The following is a 26,058-nucleotide window of genomic DNA, read 5'->3' on the forward strand; positions in this document are numbered from 1 at the left end:
ATAAAATGGGAACGGATATATTGTCAAGCAAGTTGTGGAAAACTTAATCAGATGGGATATACCGATCAGCCACAACATTAAAACCACTGACAGCAGAAGTAAATAACATTGATCATCTTGTGGCAGTGTTCTGCTTTGAAACTTTTGGACCTGGCATTCGTGTGGATGTTACTTAGACATGTACCACCCACCTAGACCAGACCAGGTGCCCCCACCCCATAGCAATGACACTCCTTGATGGCAGCAGCCATCCCCAGCAGGATGCAGCCTGACACAGGCACACACACAGAAAAACGGGTTAGGAACAACTGAAAAAACAAAAGATGAAGAACAGCACAAGGTGTTGACCTGGCCTCCTAAATTTCTTGGATCCCAAACTGATCAAGTATCTGTGGGATGATCCACAGAGGCCCCTTCCCTCAACCCACAGGACCCAAAGGCCCCCACTAACAACATCCTGTTGCCAGACACCACAGGACACCCTCAGAATATATGAATGCTGTATAAAAATGCTGTATATGGAGAAGAAATAAATAATTAGATTAAAGAAAAGAGTAAAAAAAAAATCTATATTTGAATCTGGGGGGGTTTGTTGAGAAGAGGAGATCAAACTAAAAACCTCTCAAGGATGGGAGCAGACTGGACCTTTGAACCTGAAGAGGTCTTCAGCAGTCCACTAGGGGGCGCTCATAGACCTATTAATACTGTGTGGAAGTTAAAGTTGGATGTTATTTAAAGTGTTCATTTATCCTTCAGCTAATTCACTCTCTGCTCATCACGTCCGCTGAAGAAAACACAACAATCAAACTAATCAAATTTGACTAAACCAACATCATGAACCGACGTGATGATGAAATAAAACACAATACGTGGGTTTATGGTTTATCATTTCAAACTACAGGTGTGAAACAAGGGGAACGCCGAGGTAATGCTGAGGACGAGTATGAGCGACATGTTGGTGTGATCCCATCATCCGGACATGACTCTTATCAGACCGGACATCAGGACGGACTGCTGCCAAGTAGTTTCAGATCAGGAGAAGAGGGGGCTCCTCTTTAACTCAATCCATCGATCAGGTAATTCAATCAGGGGACGCTAATGAAATCCCTCAAGGTTGACTGTAATTCTCTCCAGCTGTCTCCTCTCGTATGTGTTTCTCCTTATCTTCTACGACCCGCCCCTCGGTTCTCCCTCCCTGCTGAGGTTCTGACCTCCACGTTGGGTCGAGTTCAGGATTTGTCGGTAAAGCAGATTATCAATAGCGAAGAAAACAGGAGTTATTAAAAAGGAACAACTCTAATCAGGCTGAAAACATGGACTAGTGTTTCAGTTGATACCAGTTACTTAATCAGTTCATTGCCAATCTAATCTGAAGCACCGCCAGTTAGCATCGAAGTGAAAGTGCTCACTCCACAAGCACGTACTGTATCTTCTGAAACAAACAGGAGCTTTATTCTTAATGTGGTGTTTGTTTTGAAAGAAGAAAACTCCAGACAAACAAATCTGTAACTACTTTAACTGCAAATTATCAATCAAAGGACTAAGACAAACACGTGTCCATGATTAAACATGATTAAACTCTGAGTGCAGTAAAGTCTGAACACCTCTTAGCGTGGCTCAACGATCTGGATCTTTTTGACCCTTTCTCTGAAAGTTATCCTCAGCTGAAGTCAACAAACACAACACAAGGTCACGCACAAAACCTCCTCAGCTGGAAGCCCGACAGCAGCAGCGTCCTGCTGAGGTCCAGACGGCCTGTGAAGGTCGAGGGTGACATGAAAACCCTGCTGAGCCACGAAAGAGAACAGCTAACCCCGGTTAGTTTTTGAGATTTGAAATGCACAGCTCCACAGAAGGCAGGAATTCAAAAGTACTGTGTGGGCTAAAACAAAATGCTGTTTTCAGCTATAATTAGTGATATACGCTGCCTGGCTGAAAAAAAAAAAGGTCACACACTCTAATATTTTGTTGGACCGCTTTTAGCTTTGATTACAGCACTCATCCGCTGTGGCATTGCTTCTATAAGCTTCTGTAATGTCACAAGATTTATTTCTATCCAGTGTTGCATTCAATTTTCACCAAGATCTTGTATTGATGATGGGAGAGTCTGACCACTGCGCAAAGCCTTCTCCAGCACATCCCAAAGATTCTCCATGGGGTTAAGGTCTGGACTCTGTGGTGGCCAATCCATGTGTGAAAATGATGTCTCATGCTCCCTGAACCACTCTTTCACTATTTGAGCCCCATGAATCCTGACATTGTCATCTTGGAATATGCCCGTGAACATCAGGGAAGAAAAAATCCATTGATGGAATAATCTGGTCATTCAGTATAGTCAGGTAGTCAGCTGACCTCATTCTTTGGGCACATAATGTTGCTGAACCTGGACCTGAGCAACTGCAGCAACCCCAGATCATAGCAGTGCCCCCACAGGCTTGTACAGTAGACACTAGGCATGATGGGTGCACCACTTCATCTGCCTCTCTTCTTACCCTGATGCGCTGGTTCCCCACTATCCTTCCAGTTTTTAATAAAGCGTTGGACAGTTCTTAACCCAATTTTAGTAGCTTCTTCAATCTCCTTAGATGTTTTCTCTGCTTGATGCATGCCAATGATTTGACCCTTCTCAAACAGACTAACATCTTTTTTACGACCCCGGGATGAGAAGCTACTCGTTGCATCAGTTGGGATTAAACAACTTGTTTCCACCTGAAAGATAATCGCCCGTGCAGTAATTATCCAACAGGAGGCTCATACTTATTTGCTTAGTTAAATCCAGGTGGTGCCTTTTTTTTTTTTTTTTTTTTGGCCAGACAGTGTATAATATCATTTAAGACACTGTAACATTAAGTACACAGAGTTTGCATGTTCTCCCTGTGTCTGCGTGGGATCTCTCCAGGTACTCCGGCTTCCTCCCACTGTCCTCGCATGCTCATTATTAGGTAAATTTGTGATTCTGTGAGTGTGTGTGTGTGTGTGCCCAAAAACATCTGGGAGAAGCTGCCGTCCCGGTGGATCGGGGGAATCTTCACACTCATTTCTGGTAACAGCAGGAAGTGAACACACACTGTTCTGTGGTTTTCATTATTCCTGCGTTATTGTCTCTCACGATGAACGTTAGCGGCTACTTCGTGTAATGTATTTCAGTCTTTAACATCATACTTGACCTCTGTGCTGCTGGAATTTGTCAGCCGCACGCAGCGTAAACCGTTTCTGGACTCACTGCATCAGGCTTCCCTGTGGGGGATAAACGAATAAAGTGTATTTTATTGGAAAATTTAATTCTTTAAATGAAAAATCTCCAAGCGGATACAGCTCCATTCATCCCCTCCACCCTCCCCTCTCTTATTGTCTTCCTCACCTCTCGTATAGCCTCCCCCTCCTCCCCTCTTTCAACTGCATTATGACACACTACCCCCCCCCCTCCCCCTCCCCCCAGCCCGTTTCTGTTCATCTGTCTTTTCTCTCTGGTTACTTTTCCACCTTTTGTTTCCTCCCTCTCCTGCCGACACCTTTAGACGCCTCTGTTTGTCTCAATAAAGCCTCGACATTGCGCCCACACACATAAAACACAAACACTTTCTCATTTTGCTTTTCTTCTCCGTTTTGCAGCTCTTCCCTGCGCCTCCTCTTCCTTTCCTCTCCTGTCCTAACCCCCCCCCCCCCTCCTTTCCTCTTCCTCTCCATCTCTTGATCTCTCCTCTTGTAGCCTCAGCGGCAGTGCCTCTTAATAATTTATAAGAATCTAAAATTCAAATGAAGCTCGCAGAGAGAGAGAGAGAGAGAGAGAGAGAGAGAGAGAGACAGAGAGAGAGAGAAATCTTTTATTAACGTTGAGGAACCAGACCTCTCTCTTTCTCTCTCTCCATCCCAGCATCTCACTCCCTTGGCGACTGTTGCCGTGACAACCCGTTCTCTCGCCCTAGAAACACGTTGCAAGTAATGAAGACCGATGTCTCATTACGTCTCCCACTCCACCTTCTCTCTGTTAATTTCTTAAAATGTCACATTAAAATGAAATAAAATAAAATAAAAGCGAGAGATGAAGCTTCATAACTGTTAAGAAAATAAAAGCACTCCTACTTTTAAAATACTCATTTTACATTACAGGAACAAAAACTAACTTTTTAAGTAGTAGATATTTTATTCCTAAACACCCACACAGTTTGTCTAGATCTTTCTATAAAGCTGCTAATGTCACTGTGTGACTCATACATATACGTATACTGTAACTGACGCTACACTTTTACCGCAAATAGCATTATTTACGTCTGTAGTTTTTCCATGGAAGTGTATTTTTGCCAGTAAAGAGATAGAATAACAGATAAAATTCGCTTAATTCATGGCATGACAGATATGTTGCATTTTAAACGATAAGGTAAAGTATTTAAAATTTAAACTCCAATGTCAGTGGCGAGGTGGTTAGCACTGATGCCTCACAACGCGAAGGTCCTGGGTTCGAATCCATGGGCCGACTGGGCCTTTCTGTGTGGAGTTTGCATGTTCTCCCTGTGTCTGCGTGGGTTCTCTCTAGGTACTCCGGCTTCCTCCCACCATCCTAAGACATGCTCGTTAGGTTAATTGGTGATTCTAAATTGGCCGTAGGTGTGAGTGTGAATGGTTGTCTGTCTCTGTGTTAGCCCTGTGATGGACTGGCGACCTGTCCAGGGTGTACCCTGCCTCTCGCCCGATGACAGCTGGGATAGGCTCCAGCAGACACCCGCGACCCTTAACAGGACTAAGCGGGTACAGAAGATGAATGAATGAATTCCAATGTCAAAATCATGAGATAAAATTGAAAAATCATGACAATAAGTAGAAGGCAAACGTTGGACTGACGAACTATATCATATCAACAAAAGAATTATGTTTTTAAGTATTATGAAATAAAAGTTACAATCGTGAGATTAAATTTAATGAAATTTGATTTGATGATTTGATTAACTATGCCAAATCAAGAGTGAAAAACCCCCCCGCATTTTTGACAAAATTGTGATAAAATGTTAAAATTATAGAATAAGTATTTTGAGTTATTTTGACTCTAATGATATATTTTGTCATATATATTCTGGATGACATAGGGAAAGCTGTGTGCCAAAAGAAGTAACATATGGAGTCACAAATAGGACCAATTTTATGCTTATTTATGGTTCTGCTTTGAGTGAAATATTTAGCTAGATCATTCACATGATATGTTATACGTTAGCTAAATAACTCGCGGGGGGAGGGAGCCCATCCCAGCTGTCATTGGGCGAAAAGCGGGGGAACACCCTGGACAGGTCGCCAGTCTATCGCGGGACTAACACAGACAGACAGACAACCATTCACACTCACACCTACGGCCAATCTAGAATCACCAGTTAACCTAACGAGCATGTCTCTGGACGGTGGGAGGAAGCTGGAGTACCCGAAGAGAACCCACGCAGACACAGGGAGAACATGCAAACTCCACACAGAAAGGCTCCAGTCAGCAATGATGGATTGGAACCCAAAACCTTCTTGCTGTGTGGCATCAGTGCTAACCACCACACCACTGTGCCACCCAAAAGTTACTTCAAAGTTTATAAAATATGTTACAGGAATATATTAGTCGGAGTTTGCATGTTCTCCCTGTGTCTGCGTGGGTTCTCTCCGGGTACTCGGGCTTCCTCCCACCGTCCAAAGACATGCTAGTTAGGTTCACTGGTGATTCTAAATTGGCCGTAGGTGTGAGTGTGAGTGTGAATGGTTGTCTGTCTCTGTGTTAGCCCTGCGATGGACTGGCGACCTGTCCAGGGTGTACCCCCGCCTCTCGCCCGATGGCGGCCGGGATAGGCTCCAGCAGACCCCCGCGACCCTTAACAGGACTAAGCGGGTATAGAAGATGAATGAATGAATGAATATATTAGTCAGCAGTAAGTCATAGATACGAGTCATATTTTCAATTATCTTCCTGTAACAAATTTTACAACCCTGTGAGTGCATCCATCATGCAGTGTGAGAGCTTGTGAACATCAGTTTAATCCCTGCTGGATTAGATCCAGTGTTGTTGCCAGTAAATGTGTCACCCTGACGGGTGTTGCTGTGCTGTTACTCTCAGGTGTATTCACAAGCCTGCAGACACGGAGGAGGTTGTATATAACTGTGATTTATTCCCTTCAAACATCATCCAATACTCAACAACGGTGTCTTTGATAAATGTATTGTGTACACCCATACTCGTTCAGTATGCTCCATAATTTAAGGCATGCACAGGCACAAAGAGAGTCTGGTGTCAGGAGCGGGCAATCAATAATACGAGGAGGACGTAATGAAGTCAGCTGACGGTCTATCATGCTTACAATGTCCTCCGATCTTGCCGTTTTTAAAAAAAGCAGGCAGGAAGCAGGTTATACTGAGTGTTACAAACAGGAGATTACCATATAAATACAAAAGAGATCCAGACAATGAGAAGAGCAATATAAAAATACAAAGATCAGGTAATCAGGTGTCTAAAGAGCATTTACAAATAAAGATAAACAAGAGCAGAGAAACTGACGGGTGCAAAGAGTTAAAGTGAACATCAAACTAACCAACCTACACTAAATACAGCATCTATACAGCATGTACAGTAGACTGTGTTTGAAATGAGAAGTCCTTTGGAAGATTTTCAGTATTGCTAAAACGAAATTAAAAGTATTTAATCTATTGAAGGGAAACTGTCTAATTAATGACAGAACGGATGTCCTGGAAAAAATTAAATCTAATTTCATACAGCAAAGCTTGATTGAATGGCCTTGGATCAATAGCCTCAAACTTTTGGACTTTTAAACATATTTAAATGTCAAAGTTAACATATCTCAATATATATTAAATCTTAGTGGCTTGTAAGATTTGAGCATGCTTTTTATGTATTGTTTTATTTATGTGTGGGAAATGTTTGTGCCTATATTGAGACTTACTGAAATGTGCTATGTTATGCTAACAAATTAATTTTAGATTGTTATTTTGTAAGATAGCTAACATTTATCCCTTAATTATAGAGTGTGTACTAAGCTAGGGTAAATACATGCTGGACTTTTTTCAGTAGTCAGGTATAATAAATCAAGTTTAAACTAACACACAGATTGGTCAAATAAACAGCATAAGGTAGGTTATATACTGCTGACAATGATTTTGGGTGCACATTATAATCAAATACAGATAATTTGAAAATTATACTTGTTGAAATTTGAATGCTAAGCTAACAAAATAATTTCACACGTTCTCCTTTGCTAAGTCTTGTTGGAAGGCAGTTTTCTAGCTAACCAAGTAGATAGCTAAACATATCCTCTAATTCGAGTGTGTGCTAAGATATGCTAACATAACCTGGACTTGTGTCTTAAACTAACATGTAGACATGTAATTTAACATGTTTTTTTTTTTTATCTCTTGCAACAAGGTGGATTTTTAGCTAGCTAGGTAGTTAGCTAACTATTAGTATTGCCTACTTTCAGTCTTTGTGCTAAGCTAGGCTTCCTAGGTTTACAGTCATTTCAGTCCATATGATATAGCCATACCTAAGAAGCACTGATTAAATGTGAATTTGTCGCTGTGCTACAACCTACCACAACTTTTTCTTCTGAAGCCTGGACATTTTTAAATATTATTTCTCAGGATTTTTTATTTTACTGCACAGCTTGCTAGTTTCCTTTGAGTTAGCTTTAGCTTTGCAGAGTATACACTTTCTCATTTTACATTCAACCTCACTGGAGAACAAGGCACTGTCAGTTTACTGTGGACATAAAAATCTGCTAAAATTCCCTAAAATCCAACTGGCTCTTAAGTTGCGATTGAATCGTAACCTACACTATAAATTTTGAATCCTAAAATCAAATCTCCAAGATTATTTCACCAACTATTTAATATTAAGATGCGTCTGCTGCAAAATCTTCCTCCGAAGTTTTCATTTCGCAGTGTTATACATATAGTTTCTTATAGGGCAGTTTTCCGTTTGATGTATATATACTATAGTGGTTGTTCTATTTACACACCTTGTGCCGGCTAAATCACAGATGAATGACTGTATAGATTTGTGGGAATGTGTTCACAATCAAAACCCTGCACGATATTGTCAAAAAATTACAACGTTAGCCGTGAAAATGTCCAAAAGAAACACAACAGAGCAAAATCACAAACAGAAACACAAGAGATTTAACAGTCAGTTAAAATCATCATAGTGAAACGACATGAGGTGTGATTGATTAAACACTGTAGGCAACTCTGAGAGGTAGCGCAAGCAAAGTCCATAAAAACCGTGTGCAAGTACACTACCGTAGCAAAAATCAGATAAGCTAGCATTTGTACCGACATCGAGCTGGGACTTTTTACTCTTTGCATAATATGATTAGTAAACAGGCATGCTACATACAGTACAGGAGTGGGTGGAGTGAAGGTGTGAACGGGATGGACATGACCTTATGCTGCGTTCATGCCATAGCATATAGATTTTGTAATAATGTGTCCGATTTGTAAATATTATAACCCTGGGAGACGCTTTGATATGACCAACTTGGCATCATAGAAGTGTCTGAAAACCAATGAAAGTGTATTGATTCTGCGAATGCACCAGTTCTGCAGTCATACCATGTTTAAGCAACGTGTGAATGACAAGATTTGTGTCGTATGACATGAACGCAGCACTATAAGACCCTCCCCTCCTTCCTCACCTCTGAGCCTGACCTCACCTGACCTCACCTCTACACACTGATTGGTTCAATCGTGTCACTGTTTTGAACCTTTGAGCTGAACATTTAAGTGCATTTTTTTGGTGCCAAGTTGAGTCAGTCCACGATAACGCAAAAAGAAGAAGGGGGTATCTTTACTTTCTCATACCGTCTATTTACAAAGTGCTACTCAGTTAGCTTGCTTGCTAAATGAGGCTACAGTCTTATGTAAAAGCATTCTGTAATAAATACTGTAAACATGCACAGGTTAGAGGAGACGAAGGGCTGAATAACTTCCATAACAACAGCTTATTTCCTCTAAGTTCTCCCAAAACGATCTGTCCACAAAAGTGTTAGCGTGCATACATTTCATCAAACAGGCTAAAAGGGGAAGCTGTTCTGTGCTGGTTGGTACACACTCTGGGGTTTGGCACAGAGAGATCATTAAAACAGCTGCAGTCTAATCCATGGATGTATTGATAGAGCTGGTACAGTACCTTTCTGCCAACGCTACCTAGTGGCCAGTCACGGTATTGGAATTAAAAAGCCCAAAAAGCATTTTTTTCATATAACCCCATTATAAAAGAGACGTGTGTTAAATTGTAAACATGTTGTTTTTCAATCTTTTTTTGAAGTTTTAATCCATTGAGGTTTAATTTTTGTAAAACTTCCCCGGAGTCTAAAAAAAGTCAGTTTTATTTTTAAGCTAGCTGCAGCCATCTCTGAGTCCAGTATCCAGTTCTTATTAATACATCCATGGTCAAAAAAGAATATAGAAAGTAATGTGAGGACAGTTGACTTTCCTCATTGCTTTCATACAGATTTTTCCTCTCTCCACTGGAGCCAAAGCTTCAGTGGACGTTGAAGTCAGACGATTCATGTTCATTTATTTACCAATTCTTTGACCAATTTAGTTTTATCGGTAAGACAACTTTTCCACTGCAAGAACAACTCGACTTTGTTTTCAGATTTTTACCATTTACATGTGTTTTATGCACAAGTTGAAAGTGTGCATAAAAAAGGCAGAGATCAAATCAATAGGATTCATCCTCTGGGAACCATGATTTTCTCAACTAGGGAAGTCACAAGAACAGATAACCTGGTACCAAGTCGATGCCAAACTTCTGAAAACATGACAGTCCACACTTTTTCTTATGGTACCGACGGTAGTGAAGGAAGTGTTGATGATGTGCTGGAGATAATGAACAGTGCGTAGATGTTTAATGTTGGAGTCAATGATCAGGGACAAGTTACGAGACTCAAAGACAGGAAAGGAGCAAAATTACCAACGTAGATCAAAGACAGACTACCAGAAGTGATGGATGGATAGTTCAAATACTTGAAAATGGTTGGATTTATTTTACATAATCCTTCATGAAAGAGTATACTGTGGTAGTTAGTCTCCACTACTGACTGCATACGGTAGAGTTAGTATTATATACAGCTGAAACTCGGCTAAAGTCTTGTTTTAAGTGCTGATACTAGACCAGGAGCCCAGCTACTGAAAACATCTCCATCTACTTTATGTGAAGAGGGCCAATAACAGCCTTGAACGTTAGGGGCTTGTGAAGAAACAGGAGATTTAAACTAAACTGCTGCAGAGGAAAAATTGATCCGCAGTATGTGAAATCACGTTGTAAGATGAGATGTGCGGTGTAACCTTAACCACCCAAATTAATAGAAGTCCTGGAGTTCGCTGAGAATAATATGAAACTGCCCATCACTTTATGTCCATTAAGTGGAACAGGCTGCGGTCAGAGAGAATAATTAGATATGGCTGAATCTGAGGGACTCAGAGGACCACAGCTCAGCACAATCTTTCTCTCTGCGACGCATACGTGGTGCTATTTTTCAATCTCATCTGATTTCAGATCTCAGAATGTTCTCGTACTGAAATCTGAACTAAGGACTAGGGGAGTGAATGCTGTAAAGTTTACAGTGTAAACAAACAGCAAAGATTGAAGATTTTGTTGGTTTTCTAGCAGCTGCTGTATCTGAATGATGTCAAATTTGGAAAGTAAACCTCAGGAACATGATTCATTTTTTCACAAAGACCAATGAAACCAATTAAAGAAAAACCTGAACGTTTGCATTGAGTCAAAGAAACCGGTGAAAAAGAAGCTAACCCAGATGTGACTTCATGGCATGAAACAGTCCTCCACTATGTCTTTACACAGTTCACTCGGCCCTTTTTCTTCATCCCTTCACAGTAAAAAGACTCAGTTCATGTTCACAGCAGCACCATTTCCCAGTTTCAGTTCAGCTGAGACCAAGTTTCTAATTATTTGGCATCAAAGCGTGAAATGCACGTCCCCCAGTTTGCTCCATTCCTGGACCTCATTTAGAGTCCAGAATAATCCCATTTCCATGGAGACAGATGTCCATCTCCATGACAACATCATTGATGGGAGAAAACAGTTTGAGGAGGAGATAAGCTGCTACCACAGAGTGATCCGTCCGTCTCTCCGTCTCCAGATCGGGCGTCGGTGTCAGGATCGGGTTCGTCAGTCGTGTCAGAGGTAGAGCGTCAGGCAGACCATGCTCGTCGTGCAGCAAGAAACAACAGCAAAGAACGGGAACAGAATTGTGTTTTGTTTTTTTCGTCCGGTGCAGGCGCTTGAGTACAAGAGTGCTTCGGGAATGCGAGGGAACGTGTCAGGTCGGTTTAGTTGTTGTCGTGAAGTCGGTCTTGCTGTGCGGGCTGGTTTTGATCAGGATTTTAAAATCACTGGAGAGAGATAAAGACAGAATCCACAGAGATTTATGGCGGTTTTACATTGTGGATAAAACATTTTTTACTAGACGTTTCAGATCAGCTATGACTTCCTCTTGCAATACAAAAAAAGTCAAAAGGATTGAAATGGTTCAAGCCAGACTTACATCCCCAGTTGAGGGCTATGGCTGCAGCTATGATGGCGATCCCTCCTAAAATGGAGACAACAGACAGCACCATGGCATTGCGGCCAAGGCGCCGAGCTCCATCAATGTTGCCTTGCTGCAGACTGTTTCGGGACTGAACAGAAAGAGAAATTGAAGAAATCAGAACTTAAACTCAACACAAGAAAACACATTTTTCAGCAGACTGTGGTGATTCACATCAGTTATCTACTAAAGCACCAGTTTTGGAGTTTAAAGCTCCAACCTTGTTCACTAACAAGAGTGTACAGTAACACTCTTGCTGACTGGTTGAGCATCAGTGATTCCAGCAACAGCAGGAAGCTGTTTTTTCGGTTTGTAACAGCTGATGAATTAAATATTTCCCTGAGGAGCTGGTAGAGTCCAAAAATGGAACTAAAAGATGGTGAATTTTTTAAGTTGTTCCTAAACTGTTTTTGTGTGTGTGCCTGTGTCAGGCTGCATCCTGCTTGCGATGGAGGCTGCCATCAAGGAGTGTCATTGCTATGGGGTGGGGATGCCAGATTTGGTCTAGGTGGGTGGTACATGTCTAAGTAACATCCACATGAATGCCAGGTCCAAAAGTTTCCCAGCAGAACATTGAATTGTAACAAGATGATCAATGCTATTTACTTTTCCTGTCAGTGGTTTTAATGTTATGGCTGATCTGTGTACACAGGTTAGTTGACTCTATTTTATGGTCTTGTAATAGTCTACAGTCATACCATCACAGAGAAGGTGAGGGCTACGATGTTGATGGGCCACAACGGACAGAAGCACGACAGGATGGCGAGGATCAGGTAGTCCCTTGGCTTGGATCCGTCCACAGCGGCCTCTGTGATGGCACTGGGCTGGCGAGTGAGCGAGGGCCTTGGTGAGCCCGCCGCTAACGAGCCGGACCGGCTGCCCAAGCCAGGTCTACCGTTAGCGTGACCTCCAGGCTTAGCGTGCAACTTGGGCGACACAGAGGACACTGTGGGAGACGAGTCACCGATCATGGGCCCGATGCCATTACCTGTAAGACAAGGCGTTAACAGAGAGGGCTGAAAAATAACATCTGGGTCAGTAAATACACTATTGCCTCTTGTTCCAGTAACATTTACGTCTTCAGTAGGATTTGAGTCTGTCTCATTTATCACAACTTTCTGTGCACACAGCTACCAAAAGGATAACAGTTTTGATCATTAACGTTATCTAACATAGGTTGATATCAGCTCTCTCTACTCCACCGTGGTTCACATTGATCTTTCTGGTTATTAAACTGTGACATTTGGGCGGTTTTTAGACGGAAGTCATCAACTACAAATCTGATTTTCTTTGCTGGAAAATGGTTGTCTGTCTCCTCCAAGTTGGGATTGAGGAAGTATCTAATGTCAGTGGTCGTCACTCGATCATTCAATTGTAATTATAGTTTGAAATATCACTGACCTATCAGATTTGGATGACTGGGAATCTGAAGCAACGGATTTTTAATTGTTAAACACAACTTGTGAATTAGACAACAGGACTCCAGCTATGGTAGATGATATTGTAAAATTAAACTAGATTCAGCTGACAGTCTGTCATCCCTAATAGAAGTTTCTGTTGGAGCTGTATTTACTGGTCTCTGTGTTGTCACTGATCACTGCCAGGTGCTCCATCGCTTTCCCCTCCTCTGTTTGCTTGGCCTCAGGAGCACCTGTTGATGAAGTTTGTTGCTCAGCGCTGGTTGGTTGAGAAGTCACGGCGTCTCCCTCCTGCTGTGTGCTCATTGGCTGGTCCGGCTGCTGCTGGGGCTCCTCCATGCTGTTGGGCTGCTGGGCGGCACTGGGACTGGCGGCAATTGAACTGTACTGACGAAGCTAAGTGTTTCGAATAAAATCTGAGGGAAGGGCTCACTCTGAAAAAGATTAACGAGATGGAACCAGTGACAAGGCTGCTAACTGATAAAGAGATGGTTTTGATGATTATGCTGATTGATTTGTAGACAGAATATGGTGTAAAAGGGGGTGCAATATGTAACAGGGATGGTGTCAAAATGGGCTGTCTCAATAATATAACGATTAGTTTATTCACAATTTGATCCTCATGTAAAAAGAAACTTTCAAATTTTTCTTTTTAAATATTGTCTCACTATTGCTAAAACAAACATATTTTCCAGGACATTGTTTACCAAATGTTTATTTTATAAATTATACTAACTGCTCAAACTTTTAATGAAAAATTTTTGTACATTACAGGAATTCCATAGCGGTGAATAATTTGTACAAACAAATGTAAAAATAAAAACAAAAGAGGACCCAGGTTTGATCCCTGAGGAACTCCAATCACACATTTTAGCTGGAGACAGAGGAAGAAATAGTTTTTCTTCACATCACTGTCGTTATTGTAAGATATCGTTTATATCTCTCCTGCAAAACATATCGACCTTCAGCTTCCAGAAGCTAATGGAGGCTCTCAAAGCCTTTAGTTCGTCGAGAATCTGAACCTTCAGCTATAAAACCTCTCATCTGCCCATCCACGCGGCTGTGGTTAGTGATTACTGTACTCAGATCTGGCTTTGGTAGAGTTGTTGTTTCTTTGTAAAAAAAACAAAAAAAACATGCTGCTCCACAACTTCAGCTGCTCTTTTACTTGTGTTCAGATTGGTTGTTGTTATCTAATAACTGCAGTGTTATTAAATGCAGCATCTCGAGAGTGAGTCAGGAGATTTCACAGAGAATATTAAACTCTCTGTTCTGTAATGAAAGAACATGATTACATTTTTCTGCTTTGCTGTCAGAAACAGACGTCTCTTTGAGGTCCCTGCGGTCGAAACTAAATCAGGCTGCACGTGACAGCAAGGGAGAGTTTCCTATGTCTGTAATCAGAGATATTACAGCTGAGTCTGGATTTTCAGACAAAGGATTCTCAACCCTGCATGCGTAAAATTAGATTCTTCATCTTCAGATAAGATCCTGTTTATATGGTTTCCATTTGGTCCATGTTAAGGGTTGCGAGTTTCAGTACAGAGTCTGTTCAAATATTAAGCTGTGTTCTCTGACAGCTTATCTAACAGGAGATGTTAAGAACCTTCTTGACTTAACAAAAACGGCAAGAAGGAGACAATATTTATAAAGCAGATCTGCTGCATGTGTGTGGGTTGGGCAGGTTGTTGGTTTATTCCACTGACTCAGCAGCTTATTTAAACCTCCTGGTCGTTTGTGTAGGTGGACCAAGGCTCGCTGCAGGAGATCAGACTGAACCGCCATCCAATCAATCATGTCATTTAGCAGTTACAGAGAGGACAGCATGAAGTTGTCAGTCAACACTGACTAATTACATTTCTCATAACACGGAATAATTACTGAGCAGTTAGAGGATTAGTTTCAGTTTGTTTTGTAGGCAGCCGCTTAACTTCATTTAAGCATTATTGTGAAGTAAAGTTACAAATTCTACAGTTAAAGGCAAATATATCACAACCTGAATATTGATGCGTTTAGCTTAATTTATTGTTTTAAGTCTTCCTGAAATTAGTAGCAGCTTGAAAACTCAAGAGCATGAGAAATGACATCCTTTTTTAAGAGAAAACTTAAAAATAGCAGCAGGAAGAACTGCAGATAATATTATTTTCACTTTAAAAAGGACCCCAAAAAGCTATGTTAATGTTAGTCTGTATCTATTGCCTTATCTTGCCCATCTACGTGAAAAAACAATGCAGTTTGGTGCAGTTTTGTGTGGCACCATGTACGCCGCATATCGGTCATTTCATTGATCTGAGCGACAGCCAGGACGACGAGCTGCTTCTTGAAGAGCAGATTTGGAGGAGGCTCAGTTGCAGCTCTGACACTCCGAGTATTGTAATGACCTGCCAGGACTCGATGGATGACTGTTACCTCCGCCCCCCCACCCCCCACCCCTCTACCTCTGAGGACCAAATGCTGCAGCACAGACTGGGGGAGTGTTTCCAGAGGTGCAGCGTTTTGCTGCATGTGTTTCTGATGCAGAGCAGCAGAGTCAGTTAGAGCAAGTTAAAGGATTTTTTCCGCAAAAACGCCTGGATTCCTCTCAAATATTCATCACTCATTTCACTTTAATCACATATAACATATAATAATTCATGTGCAGAAATTTATTTTAAGCTAATTTAATTTTTCTTCTGCTGAACAGTTCTTTACGAATGTTTGACCAAGAGCAGAAGCAGAAAATACAGTCATTTCATTTAATTTCAGGCAAGAGGTTTTCATTGTGCAAAACAAATTGCAAACGAAAGGTGTAAATGAACTGCTAATAACCTATTTTAACAAGGTTTGTGCTTTTATTTTGTCACCAGATGGAAAATATTTGTTCTGCATGGATAAAAGTTAGACATATTGCAGTTGCGTCACCAGATAAGGTTCGACAAATCAGTCCGTTTCATCAAAAGACCTGGTGTCATGTCGGGTAAAGCACACTGCTGTAATAGGAAGTGGTTAATAAATAAATTTTAGTCAGGGCTTGACTTCATAATATATGAGATGAGTGCTATAGGAATATGATTTAAAGTCTGAATGAACGATACTTTCAGTTTAGTTTTGACCTCACGCTGCACACCTCAAAATGTTTTAAATATTGAAGAAGCTGAATTTAATTTGAACGTTTTATTGGTTTCTTCAAACTTGTAGCCCAGAATCTCAGGTTCCCTTAAAGGCTTATTAAGCTTTTATAAACAGATATGAAAAAGTATACCTTTTAAAGTTCACTGCAGATTTTCTGGTCGAGAGTTTGAGGACTTTGTACTTATTGACATTCTGTGCTGACCAAAGCCTTGAAGGTCCCTAATGAGAAGCTGGAGGGTCATTAAAGGAGCTGGCGTCTAAACAGTCGACTCCCACATCGGTTAACTTACAGCTGCTTTGCGTGTTCGGTGTGGCAGGATTAACGTAGGACATTCAGCAGGAAGAGGAGGCCATTAAAGCATCACTCTCTGTTGCTTTTAGCTCTGCTGCAGCGGGGTAATGACTCCGTGCTTTGATAATGTTTGTTTCATGACGCGGTCCAACCAACAGTCGGCTGATGTGCTGCCCTGATACAGACACTTATTAAATACTGGATAATGGCTTCGTGTCTTCTGACTCTTCTGAAAATAACACATTACTAGCTTATACAAAAATCTGATTTTCGTCAAATTTGAGTCTGGTTTCAACACAAATCAGCTTGTTTCAAGACTTTTCTATGAATATTAATTGATCAGGGTAATTTTTCCTCTTCATTGCGAATTCTTAATCTGCACCAATCAGTCGTCAATACACATATTTAGTTCTCAGTAGGAGCTATCTGATCACCAGTTCAAATTCGTCCTGTGCAAAGCCAACGACTCCAAACATACAGCTAGGAATATAAAAAGCTATCTTCATCTAGAGGATGGTCTGAACCAACTATTTTAATCATTTCCATAGACCACTGTGTTAAAATGTCCAAATTTACAGAAGAAAACATGTTTACAGCCTGGTACAAACTCAGTTTTGGTCTCAAAAGGTGCTGTCTCCATTCAAGACTGTGTGGGGGAGAATTGTTATATAACTCATCTGTTTAAATTACATCAAGGATTAATTATGGATAATTAAGGGTGTGGCTGCTTTCACTAACAGCTTAGTGTCTTCACAGGCTGCCAACTGTCTGCGTCGTTGTCCCCCGTCCACCTCAGCTGCACCTCTGACCATTTTTTAATTAACTGGGAGTTGGTGGAGTCACGCGCAGCCAAGACGGAGATGACCGGAGACGCCACGCTGAGCTTCAAGCTCGCTCTTCAGGAAACACATGGTGGCTTCATCCATCTTCAAGTACAGTGAGTGGTCTAAACTCCAGAGTTTTTATTTTAACATCATGGAGTCCGTCTGATTACACGTAGAGAGATCTGTAAGTAATCATGGTGACAAGTAGCTTTTTGTGCCTAAACCCTTTTCTTTACACTCAGTAATTACACCCGCTGACACACGCTGGCTAGCTTCACTGTTTAATTCAGTCTAGCTGGAAACTAATGAGACTGTCCTAATTAAAAATGACCTCACAGCAAGCAGCTTGTTATGACCTCATTATTACATTTTAATCATTGGGCGACCTCTAGAGGTTGTCTCAAACATCTGCTTGCTTTTAGCTAACAGTGACCTCAAGAGGTCAGAGGCAAGGGCAAAGGGAACTTAAGGCTCATTTAGGGTACTGCGGGACATAGAAGGTTTAGCCTACGCATGTAGCTGACGCCGGTGCGAACCATTTATACTTGTCTGGCTCGCTCTGTAATAACGCCACCTAAACCCTAGTCGGCGCTGTTTCTTTTTTTTGGGTTAATTTTTGTCTCTACTTCCTGCTTCACGTTCAGCTATGGCGACTGAAACTTTCGCCGAAGACGAGTCATACAAATGTTTGTATCTCCGAATCTCCTCAGTTAACCTTTCCTTGATGTGTTCCATCTTTATTGATCAATTCGAAAATTGCGGAGATGGAGAAGCAGTCGGAAATACTAAACAAGCGGACCAATCACAGTGGTCTGCGCCAGCTACGGCGTCTGCATAGGGTCAGCATAGGGTCGGCGTAGGGTCTGCGCTGTCACCGTAGCTATGGCGTCAAATTGACGCAGAAGCCTAAAACGGCCTATTAGGGAGGAGGTTAGGGTGGATGGATGGGTCAACAAAAACAACTTCAAGACAGATTGTTTCCTACTTCAAATGATACAAATGTCCTCTAACCTCAATGAAATACTGATTCAAACTGATCTTTCCCCAAACCTTTACCACAGTACGTCACATTGTAAAATGTGTTCCTCAGCAGTTTATCTGAGGCAGATCTGCTTCCACCAAAGAGACAAAATATTTCACTCTGGTCCAGATCATCAGCAGACCATCAGAGATCTTAAAAGGCTTAAGTTAACTAGACCAAAGATCAAAGCTCAGAGAAACAAAATATCTTTTTGGTTTGTCGTTCTCATCAAAACGACGTCTTCGTCCTGCTGACTGACACACACAGAGTTTGTGTCCCATCTTGGTTGTTACTCTACAATCCACTGAAACCTCGTGTGTCTGACTCCTCTCTGTTACTGAAGGACTCTTGGTTTGACTGACATGTGTCAAACAGTTGATTAAAATCAATTTAGTGACTCAATGGGAGCAATCTGCCATCATTTTGATTGAAATTTTGTAGTTTTCAACACCGCAAATATAAAAATGATATAATATTTCATTTACAGACATTTCTATTCATTATATTTGGATTTGGAAACTTTGAATCTTTATTCAAGTATACTGGCATTAGTATTTTAGTATTTTATTCATTGAATTTTCACTGAACCAACAGGAATGTTTGTATTATGGTTTTGTGCTGAATCACTTGTTCAAACATCAATAATGTACGATAACAACGAAAGATACAGTTCATTTTCAACTTCTTTGTGCTGAATAGAACCACATATCTGAGAATAATCAATGGCTACAGCCATGTTCTGATCATTTCATCATGTGTCTCACCAAAGAAGAAGGACACGCCAGTGATGCTCTAACCCAGCTTCTCGCTGTGTTTTCTAGAAAAATACCAGACCGGGCATTGCTGACTGACTTGTTACGGCTCGTGGAGAAAATCATAAGAATGATGAGTGAAGACCTGTGAGACAGCAGAGCCTGATAACTGGGAGGTAGCACCATCAAAGCAGCACAAATGTTCTATACATAATTAACACACGCTGCTGTATGAATCACACAAACACACACTCAAATGCAGCAAATGCTTCACAGGCGGAGAGAAGAAAGGGAAGAATCTGTCCGACACACCCACTGAGACGGCAGCACATGTTTGAAACCCCCTAGCGTGTGAAATTGAAGCATTTTGACCAGCAGCTCACCTGGTCCTAGTCCACAGGAAGCTGCAGGGTGAGGTGCATGTTGTCTCTGCAGGAGATTCAGGAGGAGCAATCCGGTGACGAGAGGCTGAAAAATAATGATATTCAAAAACAATCTGATACAAGATGCTAGATTCGGTTAAAAACACGAAAATCTTGTGAGTGAACGGTGAAGTGGCTCCTTTTCAGTCGGATTTGTTTGATGTGATGCAGACTGTCGCTGCAGCAGCTCTTGTCTGCTCCACTGCAAGAAGTAAGGAGAAGGGAGGGGTGCATTAAGAGAGCGTAAGTGTTTGTGTGTGCGCGTGTGTGTGCGCTGCGTGTGTGCGCTGCGTGTGTGCGCTGCGCGTGTGTGTGTTGCAGTCCCGTAGCTGATTTTCTCTGTCTTCCCTCACTGTGAAGCTCACTCAAGTTAAAAGCACAGACTGACAAAGCTTCCAAAATAAAAGCCTTGTTGGGTTTTTCATGAGAGCTGGAATCTGGGGCCTGCAGGGACACTGAGAGCATCACATTTATTTATTGTTAACACGTACTGGTTTATTTAACACAATGCTGGATTACTGCCCAGCAGCCAAAGACCTATCTATAATTTGTTGAAGAACAATATGATCTGTGAAGGCTCCTCCATCCTGTAGCCTTGTCTTACAGAGGAAATGTAGTTTTAAGACTTACAGCAGATGGTTGGACATCTACAGAGTCAGTCAGCATCAGTCTGGATTACATGAAGAGAAAGAAGACACTGAAACTGACTGAATTACAGAGGAACTGCATCACAAGTTCTTTAAGACACTCTGAAAAAACACCTTAAACCCAAAATAAAAGTCTAAAACCAGTTTAAAACTAGTTCTGGTACCACTCCTAAAAACAAATTCAAAACCAGTTTTGAACCCAATGCAAAACCAGTCTAAACGATGTCTAAAGCAAATACAAAAAAAGTACAAAAAGTCTGAAACCAGTTTAAACTCAAACCTGTTTCAAACCCAGTTTTAAACCAGTCTGAACAATGTTTTAAACCACATCCAAATCCAATTTAAAAACAAAACTAAAAGCAGTTTAAAATACTGTCAAATGGTAGTTCATAACAAAGTCTGAAACCAGACTGACATCTGTTTCAAACCAAATCCAGAACCAGGTTTGACACCAGTGTGAAACCAACACAAAACACCAGTGACACATCACTGCATGTCTGAATAAATCTTATTCAGTGTTTGATAAGGTCTACTGTGAAGGTAGGTGTCAGGCCGGGTTTTTGTAAAGCGTCTTGAGACGATTTGTATTGTTATTGACGCTATATAAATAAAATTTAATTGAATTGAATTGAATTGAACCTCGTACACGGTTATGAGTGACACATTGCATTTAGTCATGTGCTATATCCAGCCTCATGTGTATAAGCCTACCCTCATGTGCAAAAATGATTCAACTTCATGTGTAATTTTTCTGCTGTCATGTGTAACTTCAAGGGCAATTACACTAGGACACGTGCAACAATTTCAATTCGACGTTTGTAGTGTGCGTTTATATATATATCAATCATTTATACCCATTTTGAATAAATGAATGAATGACTGAATGATTTCCACTTGTGACTCTAGGGAGACTCTTATTGTGGAAGAAAGAAATACCTATTTCCTCTGTGGACTTGATGAAGTGTGTGTAAATTGCAGATCCTCATCCTCTTTCTGCTGACTGAGCACTATCACAACAATGCAGCAGTAACAGTCTAAGACTGCAGCGTCTGTCTGATTTAGACAGTGACACTGATTAGAAGTGTTCAGAGGCTTCAGGGCCTCTTCAGTCTTCAAACTGAACGAATATGAACAAATTAAACACACTTTGCTATTGAAGCAGTAAACACGGGCACCGCGCTGCTCCCTTTTTGGATTGTTTTATTTTAAAAGGAGATTTTGCTGCATTACTATGATGTTGCTGTTGACTGTATAAATAATGATGCATAGTTCATTGTGCTTTAGATTGTTTTATTTTGGCGGTTTTCACAGGAAGTCTTCGTTTGTCTCGATGCTCGAGTGACTCATTCACTGCCCTCTGGTGGCCACAATGATGAACTGCGTTTCAATTCATTTACAGGTGTTCCTTCTGGCAGGGGTGACAGCACACCACTACTTCCGGTGAGTACTTTCAAAATAAGCGATCAAAATTAGGCATTGCCTTAAAACGAGGCTGTCTAACGCCTTCTCAGCCACCACAGCGTTTATGGATCTGATTCTGAATGAGTCTTAAAAACAACTTCAGTACTAACTTAACATATTATAGTAACAAGTGAATAACCAGAGACGTGAAGTACAATGTTTACGTTGTGTATACTACATTTCTAAGCACCCAGATAAAGACAAATTAACCATTTCGCTGTTTAGTCATGTAACATTAAGATTAAGATTAAGATTACAGTCTCTCGGCCAAGTATACTTGTGTATACAAGGAATCTGGTCTCTGCATTTATCCCATCCGTGAATTAGTGAACACACAAAGCACACAGTGAGGTGAAGCACACACTAACCCGGAGCAGTGAGCTGCCATGCTACAGCGGCGCTCGGGGAGCAGTGAGGGGTTAGGTGCCTTGCTCAAGGGCACTTCAGCCGCTTTCTACCGGTCGGGGGTTCGAACTGGCAACCCTCCGGTCACAAGCCCAAAGCGCTAACCAGTAGGCCACGGCTGCCCATAGCACAGCTGTGTCTCTTTGCGGTATTTTTTTCCACTTTACAGTCATTTTATTGGCTTTCAAGGAAGACAAAAATCTCTTGCAGAGTAGCCCCTACCCCCATTGCAAAACTGGTCTGGCCCAGTGATGGGCCACACAACCCACTTGCACTTACTGCAGTCAGTCAGTCCAGATATATATATATCAACAAGTACAGTATTATAAGCAAATGTTTATTTTTTTAGTCATGTTAACACAGTACACACACCTGCACATTAATCAATGCCATTTTATCATAATCAGTGGCATTGATTAACCTTCTCTGCCTCTACAAAACGATCAAAGTAGCATCACGGGTAAATACTGAATGGATGTTGTCGTAATATTCACCAAGGTTTGTGGGGATTAATAAAGACATGCATTTGCTGACTATTCATTCATATGGATATATGTATGTACAGCTGTATTTTTACTTTTTATTTTATTCTTATATTTGCCTGTTCTGTTTTTTATATTGCACTATTTAAGCCAGGAGTTACCGCCCAAAATTCCTTTATGTTCTCACATAATGACAATAAAGGATTCTTGATTTTTTTGAAAAGCACTTTTATGTTGAAGGAGTGACTCTAATCAAATCCGCGCTTCCGGTTTCATTTGTTGTTTTCTTGTCGTGTTTCCGGTGTGGATGCAGCTGCAGCTGTTTCAGATTCCAACATCAAAATGACCAAACTGCAGCTGCTGAACGCGTACCTCACGGAGCGGCTGACGGTGGTGGTGAAGGAGATTCTGGACGTGGTGGAGGACACGGTGACCGAGTACCGGGAGGAGACCGCGAGAACCAAGCGGGAGAACGAGAGCCTGCGGAGGCAGCTGCGGGACATCCTGCTGCTGGAGGCCGGGACCGAGTGGCTGAGTAAGGGCCGAGCTAGCCGGCTAGCTCCGCCAGAAAACACTGTTCCAAAGTGCGCTGAAAAATCCGTCGGGTTTTAACGTATTCAAAGTTTAAACGTTAAATATCGGCTGAATCACGGGTTTTTAAAGTTCATATAAATTGTTAACGACATACTTTGATGTTCGGCATCTGTCAAACGGAACCTCTTGGTCTGAATTTTATGAGACGTGACTTTTCATCATGTAGCCCGTTACTTCCTCTTTTCCATCAGTGACCTGAGGCAGTGGTCACTAAACCTCGCCGTATTCACCTTGAAAATGTACTGGCATTTAGTGTTTTAAGTGTGTTTAGTTTGAATGAGTTATAGGTTTACATAAATCAACAGAACTTTAAATTGCCAGACTTTAACATGGACTTTGGTGTGACTCGTTTTCTACTCAGAAGAACTGAAATGTACTGGGGAACTAACTTTGAGGAACTGTCGGTCACTGTAGGTCATCACCTTAAAAGGGGACATACATTTACATATTTAACTAGCCACAAGTTAATGAAATTAAGAAAAACTGACTCCATCCATGTTGTGCAAGTGAACCAAAGAGGAGGCTTAGTCAAATGAAACTGGTACAAAAAAGTTTAATTAGAATCTATCAAGTGTCCAATTGATAGTAAATACACCTAGCTGAAAATTAAAATGAGCGCCCTTTTAAATATTTGCATTGTAGTGTTTCTTTCAGCTCTTCAGGTAACTAAGTAGAATTTAACAAACAATGCTTTTTTTGTCAGGGTCCACCAGGTCCAGTCTTGGTGTCGTGGCTCCGGAGCAGCAGCCTGGAGATCAGGAGCAGAGGTCCCGCTCAGAGGAGCCAGATTCCACCCTCAGCCAGCCCGGACTACCTCCAGCTAATGCAGCGAAGCCGTCACATGAGCAGGTGGTGCCTGTGCAGCTGCAGTCAGTCCAGAGGGAGGCCCTTACGGGGCCCATTCACCTGCCGGGGGACACGAAACCCTCGCAACCAGTGTTGAAGTCTGACCTTCCACAGGAGGTTTTTAGGAAAGTTTCACCTCTTCCCTCTCACTCCTCCCTGAATCCTCCCTCCTCCTCCGCCCCCAAAGTACACGTTGAGGTTCCAATGCTCAGGGAGGGGCCCCGGGCCCCGGCTCCAGCACTGATCAAGACTGAACCTGATGAGTACAGGGTGAGTGAACCCGAAGGTCACACAGACTCAGGCGCTCACGTTTCAGTGAAAGAGTCGGGTTTCGGGAGCAGGGTGGATACTGACAGGACGGTGTTGGTGCGCGCAGAGCGACAGGAAGTTCAAAGAAAGTCCTCTCAGGAGAGGTCACCGGCAGACGTCGGCACAGTCGCCCCGTTCATCCCCGAGCTCGTCCACCGCTGCCCCCGCTGCGGCGAGGCGTTCGGCCAGGCCGCCAGCCTCCGCCTCCACCTGGAGCAGAAGAGGAAAACCTACGCCTGCGACTGGTGCTGCAAGTCCTTCGCGCAGTCGGCCGACCTGCGGCGCCACCTGCGGACGCACACGGGCGAGCGGCCGCACCGGTGCACCTTCTGCTCCAAGAGCTTCAGCCAGAGGGGAAACCTGAGGAGACACCTGCGCATCCACACGGGCGAGCGGCCGTACAGCTGCCCGTTCTGCTGCCGCACCTTCAGCGACGGAGACACCATGAAGAAACACAAACGCACTCACTCAGGAGAGAAGCCGTACCGCTGCGCTCAGTGCACCAAGACCTTCACCAGCGCCAGCGGCTTACAGATACACCTGAAGAAGGACATGTGCTTCGTGGCTAACGCCTGATCGGTCGGTTCAGGAGAGGGTGGCAGGTGCTTCTCACGTACAGACTCGTGTGAATCGGATCGGACTAAAACTCCTCAGTGGGAGCTTTAAACAACGTGGAGGAGAAGATGATGGTTGTTTCTCTAGAACAAGTCAGAAAACTAAGAAAAAAAACAAGTTGGCTCAAATGTTGGCAAGACAACACACGATTACATCAACTTGTCTCTCTCCTCCTGCTGAGTCCTCAGTGCACTTTATGTTTAACCTGATGGTGTTTATCGGCAGCTACAGACTTCCTCCGTGTGTCCGTATTTATTTATTTAGTTGTTTGTCTTCTGAAGTTCTCAAAGCTGCAGGCTGAAGGCTTTTCTTGCTCTGAATCTCGTCATCTCTCGTGTTCTTTGCTTTCAGTGTTAAATGCAGGCCAGAGTGTTTCTTCTCTTTCAGATTCAGGTCGAAGGATATCTGTCTGTCGGCAGCGGTCCTCAGAGATGCATTTCACTGAGCTGTCAGTTTATCATCAGGTCAGTGTTTCTACACACAAAGATTTTCACATCGGCAGGAAATGACCTGCAAATAAAAACACGCTGCAGGGGCTGTGTTTACACGGACACTAATTATCAGGATATCACCTCAGTCAGAACATGTCCATGTAAACGTGGCTGCTGTTTGTTCTTCGTGTGCATCTGTATCATCCAGATGTTGGATTGAAGGAATATATATTTGCAATAAGAAGGTAAAACCTGCGGGTCAACGATGAAAACCAACAGAGGTTTTGTTAAAAGTTGCCTTACCCGAGATATCTTCACTGCCGATGAAGCTGCAACTCAGTGAAATACCTTTGTCAAACGTGGAGGTGATGTGGTGTCGAGGTGAAGACAGAAAGCCTGAGCTGTTAAATTGGGACGTTTCTGTCTTAAATGAATCTGAAGGTCTAGAACAAACGAGCGTCTGCAGCTCTAAAAATAAAACCTTCATCCTCCTTTTAATCGGCGTCCTTCCACGGACACGTTTTAAACCGACGGGAAGCTTCAGAGAGGAACATTGTTTTCAGTCTTTTAAGCAGAAAGAGGTGTCTTGGTGTGAATGTGAGCAGCTCCGTCTGCAACGTCAGTATTTTTTGATAATAAATGTCTCTTGATTGATCGAACTGATTGGTTTCTGTTGTCGGATCAGAGAATCAGTCGCAGACTTTTAGATTGAATCATAAAATCACATCTGTTCAAATCTCATTTTAAATCTTACTTGAACCAAACTGAAGGCAATTTAAATCGTCTGGATTCTGCCTCGTGACAAATTTTAATACTCACCGTCTTAGACAAATAATTAAACCA

The 26,058-nt window shown here is 42.1% G+C and overlaps 2 protein-coding genes across 3 annotated transcripts; one reads left to right on the top strand and one right to left on the bottom strand.

Moving 5' to 3' along the window:
- Positions 1 to 1,690: 1,690 nt before the first annotated feature.
- Positions 1,691 to 12,576, bottom strand: LOC311506159 (proline-rich transmembrane protein 2; the record flags this gene model as incomplete). The annotated part of the gene is made up of 3 exons (XM_084570039.1): positions 12,284 to 12,576; positions 11,544 to 11,676; positions 1,691 to 1,755 (listed from the first exon to the last, which is right to left on the bottom strand). The coding sequence occupies exons 1-3, from the start codon at positions 12,554 to 12,556 to the stop codon at positions 1,691 to 1,693; spliced, it is 471 nt and encodes a 156-aa protein (XP_084426165.1). The 5' UTR covers positions 12,557 to 12,576.
- A 4,154-nt stretch (positions 12,577 to 16,730) lies between these two features.
- Positions 16,731 to 26,058, top strand: LOC311506049 (uncharacterized protein). Of its 2 annotated transcripts, none has more exons than XM_084569924.1 (4): positions 16,731 to 17,343; positions 21,472 to 21,512; positions 22,734 to 22,955; positions 23,718 to 26,058. In XM_084569924.1, the coding sequence occupies exons 3-4, from the start codon at positions 22,763 to 22,765 to the stop codon at positions 24,743 to 24,745; spliced, it is 1,221 nt and encodes a 406-aa protein (XP_084426050.1). In that variant the 5' UTR covers positions 16,731 to 17,343; positions 21,472 to 21,512; positions 22,734 to 22,762; the 3' UTR covers positions 24,746 to 26,058. The 2 variants fall into 2 exon arrangements, with proteins under 2 accessions (XP_084426050.1, XP_084426049.1); XM_084569923.1 differs by lacking the exon at positions 16,731 to 17,343 and adding an exon at positions 19,126 to 19,179.

This window comes from Chelon labrosus (assembly GCF_963514085.1).
Source record: "Chelon labrosus genome assembly, chromosome: 21".
NCBI lineage: Eukaryota > Metazoa > Chordata > Actinopteri > Mugiliformes > Mugilidae > Chelon > Chelon labrosus.

Excerpts from the sequence above, each read along its gene's own strand:
- LOC311506049 (XM_084569924.1), top strand. The coding sequence starts at position 22,763 with ATGACCAAACTGCAGCTGCTGAACGCGTACCTCACGGAGCGGCTGACG. Across the intron at positions 22,956-23,717 it reads GGCCGGGACCGAGTGGCTGA|GGTCCACCAGGTCCAGTCTT; the intron begins GTAAGGGCCGAG and ends TTTTTTTGTCAG.